The sequence below is a fragment of the Astyanax mexicanus genome, chromosome 10, assembly GCF_023375975.1.
Source record: "Astyanax mexicanus isolate ESR-SI-001 chromosome 10, AstMex3_surface, whole genome shotgun sequence".
NCBI classification, from domain to species: domain Eukaryota; kingdom Metazoa; phylum Chordata; class Actinopteri; order Characiformes; family Acestrorhamphidae; genus Astyanax; species Astyanax mexicanus.
The window spans coordinates 2,519,837-2,528,762 of NC_064417.1; the positions used below are offsets into that span (position 1 = coordinate 2,519,837).

Here is an 8,926-nt window from a genome sequence, read left to right on the forward strand (position 1 = left end):
TCACAGATAACATCTCAGCGTTTAATAAGAAAACAGATAAGAATACACTGCTACTGACAGGTGCATGTGAAGAGTAATACACAAACAGTACTTAAATTTACATAAAAACCTTGTTTATTGGTTCAAACTATTACTTTAAGCTTTATTACTATTTTAAATATCTCCATATTTCACACAATAATAAATAAATAAATAAATAAATAAATAAATAGATAAATAAACAGCAAGGTTACATGCCTATAAGAAATGTGAAGTGCAGTACTGATGTAAATTCACAGCAAACAGTGCAATACACAAATAAGTAAAAGGGTAGACATAAATAATTAATAGAAAGCTTATATGTCAACATCTGCATTATATGTTTTTATTAAGAAACACTTTAGTCCTTTACACATACAATGCAAAATTTGATAAATAATAAAACAGACCTGCTGCCACTTGTTTAGCCAGTTTTGTACTGGACAACCTGTAATTTCAGCTTTGAACAGTCCTTTTCAATCAAACATAATAACAGCATTGAGCTACCTTAGCCTATAGGAGCCTGGACCCAGTTCTGAATACTGATATACTAGTGCATCTCAAAAAAACAGAATAGCATTGAAAAATTACTTTATTTCATTTTTAATGAAACATAAATAAAATTTAACAAATTTCTTAATCATAAAGTTACTATTTGATTACATTAATAATATTATTTTATTTATATTAACAAAAATGTATACATTTTTAAATAAAAATTAACGATTTTGTTAAACAAAGTTACCAACTCATTATATTAATAATGTTATTTATATTATTTATATTAATACGCTAATTTTGCTAATATCAGCAAAAATGATTGAGCTCATGTTAATAAATTGGACGATAAGTCAGTCACTAAGTCACTATGGGCTCTTTTGGGTTGAAATATAGTATGACTCCATTTCCATTGGTGTTTTTCTTTATTTTAATTTCTATTGTTGTCCACTGTATATCCTCATCCTACAGCTACAACAAAGATTTGTATTTTGACCTGCCTTCTGCTTACTGGATATATAGTTTTTATTCTGCTTACTTGACAAAAAGGACAATGGACCAGTCCAGGATCAATGTGGCTCATTGTGGTATTAGCCGGGTGCACACACTTATAGAGCAGTTAATATAAAGTGCATTAAGGGCCTTATGATGTGTTAACATGCAGCAAATTCAGAGAAAACACATCCAGACCTTCTTCTCATATTAAATAAATAAATATATAAATAATGCTCCACCATAAATCATTCTGAAAGCACACGCTTTAAATAAATGTGTCAGGGCAACTGCATGCCAAATGCACGTTATAGTTTCCATTGCACATCCCTATACAGCTAAACAGCCTTAATCTTCTAGGCAAAAATATGACATTAAGACCCAGCCAGCTTTTCTCCTTCCTGTCAGAGCAAAATGAATGTTCCTGCTCAGCAGCGCCACCGAGAGGCACCTAAAAGCATGATGATCACATGCACAGAGCCTTTAATCTTTATAGGAACAAGTCCTTTTCTGCAGGGCTGAAGACACACTCACCCCGTCATCAATTCACAGACAGTTAACAGATGTACATGCAGTGATGCAACTCTAGATTTGGTCCCGCAGTCTGGCCAGCCGCTGAGAGAGTTCATCCTGCAAGAAAAGGATTTTTTTTAGCAACAGATCAGAAAAATATTATAGCGTTATTCGAGATATATATATATATACATATATTAAGAGTTTAGAAATCAATATTTGGTGGAATAACCCTGGTTTTTAATCATAGTTTTTTTCATGCATCTTGGCATCATGTTCTCCTCCACCAGTCTTACACACTGCTTTTGGATAATTTTATGCTGCTTTACTCCTGGTGCAAAAATTCATTCAAGCAGTTCAGTTGATTTGATGGCTTGTGATCATCCATCTTCCTCTTGATTATATTCCAGAGGTTTTCAATTTGATAAAATCAAGGAAAATCATCATTAAGTTATTTTTAACTTCTTCCAGAGTTGTATATATAGTTATATAGCTCTCATCATATCAACACCTGGTTTGGTAAATTGGTAAATATGGTAAATCAGGTGAGCTGCTGACGGAACTGAACATAATATACATATATCCAGGAGAAATCAGGAACTACACTTTGTACAGTTCTTCAGCTTGGCTCACAGGATATAAATACTTAGCTAAAAATGAGAAATCCTGTATTAGTGTTTATTTGCATATGTTTAAATCATACATAGTGCTTTTATTCAGGCAAAAACACTCATTTTGCTGAGATGAATGGATTAGTGTAATTTGCTTTGGTGCCTAAAACTTTTGCACAGTACTGTATATATACCTTATAACGTAATTAGGTTATACTCAAATGATTAAGTAATGGATTTCAGTGCATTTTTAGCAAAGTTTAGTCAAAATAAAGTAACATAATATGTACTCATTTAATCAAGTAATCAAATACTTCATCATATAAGTTGGTCTATTTTTTTTTTACACAATGTATAAGAAAAGTGTAAAAAGTGTGGTAAATAGTAAAATAGTGATGAAAATGTTGTGCTTTACCTGCTCAGCCGATGCTACGCTAGTGCTAATAGAGCCTGTCTGTTCTTGAGGAAGCTCCATGTTCAGATCCAACCTAAGGCAACAATAAATACATTTAAATTACTGTGCAAAAAAAAGTCTTTTTTTAATGATCTTCAGACCTGCAGGTCCCACTGCTGACCTCTACTGGAGGAAGGGAACACTTCAAGGCCTCTGTGGAAGATCCCACAGTGTTGCTCATTCCACTTTAAAGCCACAGAGTGGAGAGCACAGAGCCCGAGCACGTGGGTGAGACGCAGCGGTATTGATCAGACTGCTGGATGTGCCGTGAAGCCAAACAGTGGGCCAGCTCTGAGCGCTTAGCTCAGGCGGGAATTCTGGAGCTGCTGCTGCTCTTCCTGTCTGAGGCTATAGATAGCAGGCACAGTGGGCAGCGACTGTGGGTGTGATTTGCTGAGGAAGGACCGGCTGACAAAGCTGCATCGATGCACAACACACATCACTTGTTTATACCTCTGCGCTGAAGAACTTCCCACAGGAGTCACAAGGTACACGCTGCCAAAGGAGAAGTATGTACAAACAAGTGGCACCACCTCCACAGTTTTCCAATCATCAAAGCCCCCCATTACCGGCCCTTGAGTTTGAGTAAGGTGTGGGCTTTGTAGCTACAGAAGCTTTCAGAGCAGTGCCCAGACTGTTATTTATTCTATGAAGTGTGGTGGGCTAGGAAACTCTATAGAACCATCAGCAAATCAAACTGTTATATAATAGTAAAGCAGCTTAAAAAAGTATTCATACTTCTTGAACTTCTTGAACACATTTTGTCACCTTCCAACCAGTTAAATTTCAACTTAAATGTATTTTGTTCCAATGACAAAAACTGTAGGTACAGATGTCAGTTGGGCTTAGATGGAGATTATATGCATATGTTCTGGTTATGTCCAGTTGTCCTTCTTTGGTCACTGAGCTTTTTTAAGACATGCCACAGCTTCTTTGGCTGTGTAGCAGCTAAATGTTCAGCTGAACCAGCCTGGCTTGCTAGCTTCCATGCTGCAGCACCGCTCGCTTGCTGTTGTGTATTGGCAACCTCGGGAGTGGAGTTAGTGTCACGCAATTCCTATATTGTCACACAATTCCTTTATTGGGGATGCACGATATATATATATATATTGATTAAGCATAGTCATCGCGATGTGCGCCTGTGCAATAGTCACATCACAGATCTTGCAATGTCACTTAAGGCAATTAAATAAAAAAAAAACACGTCATGTTACAATGTTTTGATTCTTGACACTAGGAGTAGATACACAGTGCTGTCTCTGTGTCTGAGTGAGTGACAGGCTGCTGCTGCCTGAGACCAGTGACTGAGTGCTAAATACAGCTCCTATAAATTGCAAAATACAATGGACTAAAACAACAAAGTCACAAACCATAAAATGTTTAAAGAAAGCCTCATGTTGACCGGAAAAGATTGTAAATTATAACAAAATAAGAAAATCAGCACTGACTTACCCAGCTTCATCTGCCATCTCATGCATTAGAGACTCCACTTCGTTCTGCAGAAAACCAGCATACACAGGGGTATTCTATAATAACCAGTGTATTAAAATGCTACATTTGATACACTATCAAATGAGAATAAAAATGTATATATGGTTGTAAAAAACAAGTAGAAAAAAGTGTTTTCTTATTGTACCTGATATCTATCCAGGCTCGTCTTAAAATGATTAATGAATTCATTTACCTTTAGAAGCACCTAGTGCCTACATAGGCAATCAATACCATGCATAACTTTAATAATATTGACAGGAAAGCTCTGCCAATAGAACGGAACATTCCGGACCAGCCATACACTAGACCAGCCTAAGATCACTATTTATAATGCTATAAACTGTTGGCTTGAGGGATATAAAACTCTTCTCACTGTATTCTGTGGACTGATCATCAACAATCTTTGTTGTGTTAGTGGTCTTTGTGCTGTTTGTGATCCACAACTAATCATATAAAGTCAGTACAACATGACACTACAAATGTTCTTTTGTTGGACAATACAGGGGTTGGACAATGAAACTGAAACACCTGTCATCATTTTAGTGTGGGAAGTTTGAATGCCCAAATTAGAGCAGCTTGCTGGTCAATCTTCATTAATTGCACATTTCACCAGTAAGAGCAGCAAGTGTGTGAAGGTTCAATTAGCAGGGTAAGAGCACAGTTCTGCTCTAAATATTACAATGCACACAACATTATGGGAGACATACCAGAGTTCAAAAGAGGACAAATTGTTGGTGCACGTCTTGCTGGAGCATCTGTGACCAAGACAGCAAGTCTTTGTGATGCATCAAGAGCCACGGTATCCAGGGTAATGTAAGCATACCACCAAGAAGGACCAACCACATCCAACAGGATTAACTGGGGACGCTGTAAGAGGAAGCTGTCTGAAAGGGATGTTTGGGTGCTAACCCGGATTGTATATAAAAAAAAAAAAAACATAAAACAACGCCTGATCAAATCACAGCAGAATTCTATCATTTCCACCTCAACAAATCCTGTTTCCACCAGAACTGTCCGTCACCACAATAAATTATTGTAGTCTAAAACCAGGTGTTTCAGTTTCATTGTCCAACCCCTGTATCTACTGTAGTTTCCCCGTAAAATAGATTACAGATTGTGTATGTGATGTCATACCTGTGGTGTGGTTAATGTGGTGGTGTTACCCATAGTGTCTTCCATCTGTGCTGTCTGAACATCCAGAGTTTCAAACTGACTCTCAAACTTGTCCATGAGAGCCGATATCTGTGCAGGACAAAACAGCCAGCATTTTGTTTGTAGTATTTAAATATATATATATATATATATATATATATATATATATATATATATATATATATATATATATATATATATATATATATATATACTAATCCATGACATATTTGGGAACCACTGTGCTAACTTCAAAACTTCACCTTTTCCAAGTTCATGCTTTTCAGAGTGGCATCCATTGACTTAACCACACCTCCCATGGATTTGGTGACCTTAAAACCAGGAAATTAATTAATTAATTAAACCCTGAAACAACACAATTGGGATACCAAAACACCTTACAGGCAAACAAATAAAATCATATGAATTCTTTCTTTGTATAGTTCCATAACCTCACAGGTAGGTGTCACTCTAAACAAGGGCATGTGTCCAGCCCCAGTTGGCCGTCATTTCTAGTTCCAGCATGCTTAAAACAAGCTCCACAATAAACAATTATGAACACATTTCCTCATATGTTCCCACATGTGTAAAAAAGAAATGCAAGTATCTAAAGAGCATGATTATGTTCACCTTATTCGTTGTTACTGCAGTTTGCACACGGGCAGCCACTGCATCGACGCGAGCACTCATCCTTAAAAAGTTAATAGATTGGTTCTTCTGCCGGATTGCATTTTCAGCATGTATCCGTGCTACTTCCGTATTCCCTTTCTGGATAGCCTGTAAACCAGGTAACAGCACCATACTGTAATTGCAGCTTGGTCATTTACTGATGCACAAGCTGAATTTACAAGCATCAAACACAACTTCTGTGGGAAACAGGAGAATTAAGCTAGTCATGAACATACAACAGTGGTCAATGTATGTTGATGTTCTTTAAAAGGCTTAAAAACTGTAGGCTAAAATGTGTTACCTTTTTCACTTTAGCCTTTTCAGCCTTTTCCTCTTTGTCACATTTCTTTGCATTCCTTTCCAGTTCTTTGGCAGCAAACTTGAGGTTGAAAAGATGCTCTGTGATGTATTTATTAAGGTGGTGAAACAAACAACTGGCTAAACAGTAAATATTAATCATGATATTTAATGCAAAGCAAACCTGAAGCTTAGCTTAAGTTAACCAGAGCCTTAAAGAACTTACATAGGATAACCAGAGCCTTAAAAGACTCAAAGAAGATAACCAGAGCCGTACAGGACTCAAAGAAGATAACCAGAGCCTTAAAAAGTCTTAATATAAAGAAGTAAATGAGTGCCTTAAATGACTTAACCTAGAGAAGATAATCAGAGCCTCAAAGCACTGAAAAGTTAGCTGGTGCCTTAAAGTGTTCAGGTGTTAATCAGCCTTAAAGAACTTAACCTAGAGAGGTTAACCAGCAACTTAAAAGTCAAACTAACTTTTAAAAAACAAACAAAAACAAACTGTCTGAACAGTACATATACATATATATATATATATATATATATATATATATATATATATATATATATATATATATATATATATATATACACACATCATGATATTTAATGCAAAGCAAACCTGAAACTTACCATATGTTACCCAGTACCTTAAAGGACTTATCCTAGAGAAGTTAAACAGTGCCCTAAAGAACTCAGAAAAGATCAGAACCAGAGCCTAAAATAACTCAGAGAAGTTAACCAGAGCCTTAAAGGACTCAGAGAAGATAACCAGAGTCTTGAAAAGACTTGATATAAAGAAGTTAACCAGTGCCTTACAAGTCTGAATATAAAGAAGATAACTAGAGCATTAAATGCCTCAGAAGATAACCAGAGTCTAAAGATCTCAGAAAAGTTAAACAGCACCTTAAAGAACTCAAGAGACGTTAAACAGCACTGTAAAGAACTTAGAGAATATAGTCAGAGCCTTAAAAGACTTAGAGAAGATAGTCAGAGCCTTAAAAGACTTAGAGAAGATAGTCAGAGCCTTAAAAGACTTAGAGAAGATAGTCAGAGCCTTAAAAGACTTAGAGAAGATAGTCAGAGCCTTAAAGTACTCAGAAAAGATAATCAGCGTCTTAAAGAACTCAAGAGAGGTTAAACAGAGCCTTAAAGAATTCAGATAAGAAAAACGGCACCTTACAGGACTCAGAAAAGATCATCAGAGCCTTAAATGACTCAGAGAAGTTAAACAGCACCTTAAAGGACCCAGAGAAGATAACCAGAGCCTTAAAAAGTCTTAATATAAAGAAGATTGCCAGAGCCTTGGTAAACTTCTCTATATTAAGACTTTTAAGGCTCTGGAGAACCATTCTAAGTTATTTAAGGCTATGATTAACTTATAGAAGATTACCAAAGCCTTAAAGAACTCAGATCAGTAAACCAGTGCCTTAGCTTAACAATTTAACTAGCCCACTAGCTAGTAATTAGACACGTTTAGTTATTTTGCATGTTTACTTACAACCTTACAAAAGCTAAACAGCCCCTTAAATAACTCAGATAACTTAACGGGGTTATTATCCAGCGCCTAAAGAAACTGTTTAGCTGCTTAGTCTCTTCTATGGTAAGATGAATTTAGGTTAGCTAGCTGTCAACACAAATTATCTCAACTATCTATCTAATCTATCTACCATAAGGACTGACCGAGCCCGAGCTGAGATTAAACCATGAGGAAGGATACTCTCCATACTGGACATCTCGAGCAGACAGATAAACACTACGGTTTAACACTGCGCTCTGTTTATTAATACAGCAGCTAGCTTAGCTTAGCTTCTTAGCTAACAGCCTCTCTCTGACTGTTGTTTTGGTTTTCCCTGGTTGTCAACGGCTAACACGCCATTTCCGCCTACGGCGCGCTGACGCAAGCACTGACGCCCCGCGGCCCCGCCTCCTCCGACGTCAGAGGCGTTGGGCAGCTCGTGCTCAGATCTGACTCTTTTTTTTAATACACTCTGTTCTCCGTCGGTTGTGGTACAAGTCTAGTGACGTCATTTTTTTATTTTTGGTAACGAGTAAATTGACCTTTCATCTACCGAGCGCGTTTTTTCCTTTCCGCGTTCAGCGCGGCGGCGGGGGAACAGCGAGCAGCGGGGGAGAGCGATCCTCTCTCTCTCTATATATATATTTCTCTTTCTCTCTCTCTCTTTCTCTCTCTCTCTCTCTCTCTCTCTCTCTCTCTCTCTCTCTCTCTCTCTCTCTCTTCTCTCTCGCGCGCGCTTCTTCTGATCGCTGCTCCTGAACGCCCCTCACACAGAGCTATTTTTGGAGGAATACTCTGAAGTTTGAGTTGCGTTAACTATCATCACTTTTCTGTTGTTTTTCTTTTTTCCTTTTTGTTCTCTTTTTAAATAGATGTGATATATTTTTGTATGGTTTAATATAGCTGGCTTACTTGCTTGATTTGCGTTGACCATATCTCACTTTCCTTTTAGTTTTGCTATTATTTAATTCAATTTTATTCTTTAGTATTGTTTTTACAGCTTAACGTTTTGCTTTGCGATAACCATCAATTTCTGTTTTTAAAATTGTTTTTATTATTTTTATTTTCTACAGCTTAATGCTCTTATTGCTTTAACCATCTTTCAATTTCTTTTTTATTATTATTTATTTATTATTTTACAGCTTAATACAGCTTTTATTCTTTATTCTTACTGTTACTTTACTTATAGCTCTCATTTAGGTTAACCAG

At 36.7% G+C, this 8,926-nt stretch overlaps 1 protein-coding gene across 2 annotated transcripts; it reads right to left on the reverse strand.

Annotated features, from left to right (window-relative positions):
* LOC103041461 (charged multivesicular body protein 1b) lies at window positions 1-8,380 on the reverse strand. Of its 2 annotated transcripts, XM_022683736.2 has the most exons (8): window positions 7,919-8,380; window positions 6,200-6,297; window positions 5,860-6,006; window positions 5,493-5,561; window positions 5,212-5,319; window positions 4,039-4,082; window positions 2,548-2,620; window positions 1-1,638 (listed from the first exon to the last, which is right to left on the reverse strand). In XM_022683736.2, exons 1-8 carry the CDS (start codon window positions 7,932-7,934, stop codon window positions 1,594-1,596), a joined length of 600 nt encoding a protein of 199 aa, XP_022539457.1. In that variant the 5' UTR covers window positions 7,935-8,380; the 3' UTR covers window positions 1-1,593. The 2 variants fall into 2 exon arrangements, with proteins under 2 accessions (XP_022539457.1, XP_049340339.1); XM_049484382.1 differs by lacking the exon at window positions 7,919-8,380 and having other exon boundaries at window positions 5,860-6,095; window positions 6,200-6,283.
* Window positions 8,381-8,926: the final 546 nt, after the last annotated feature.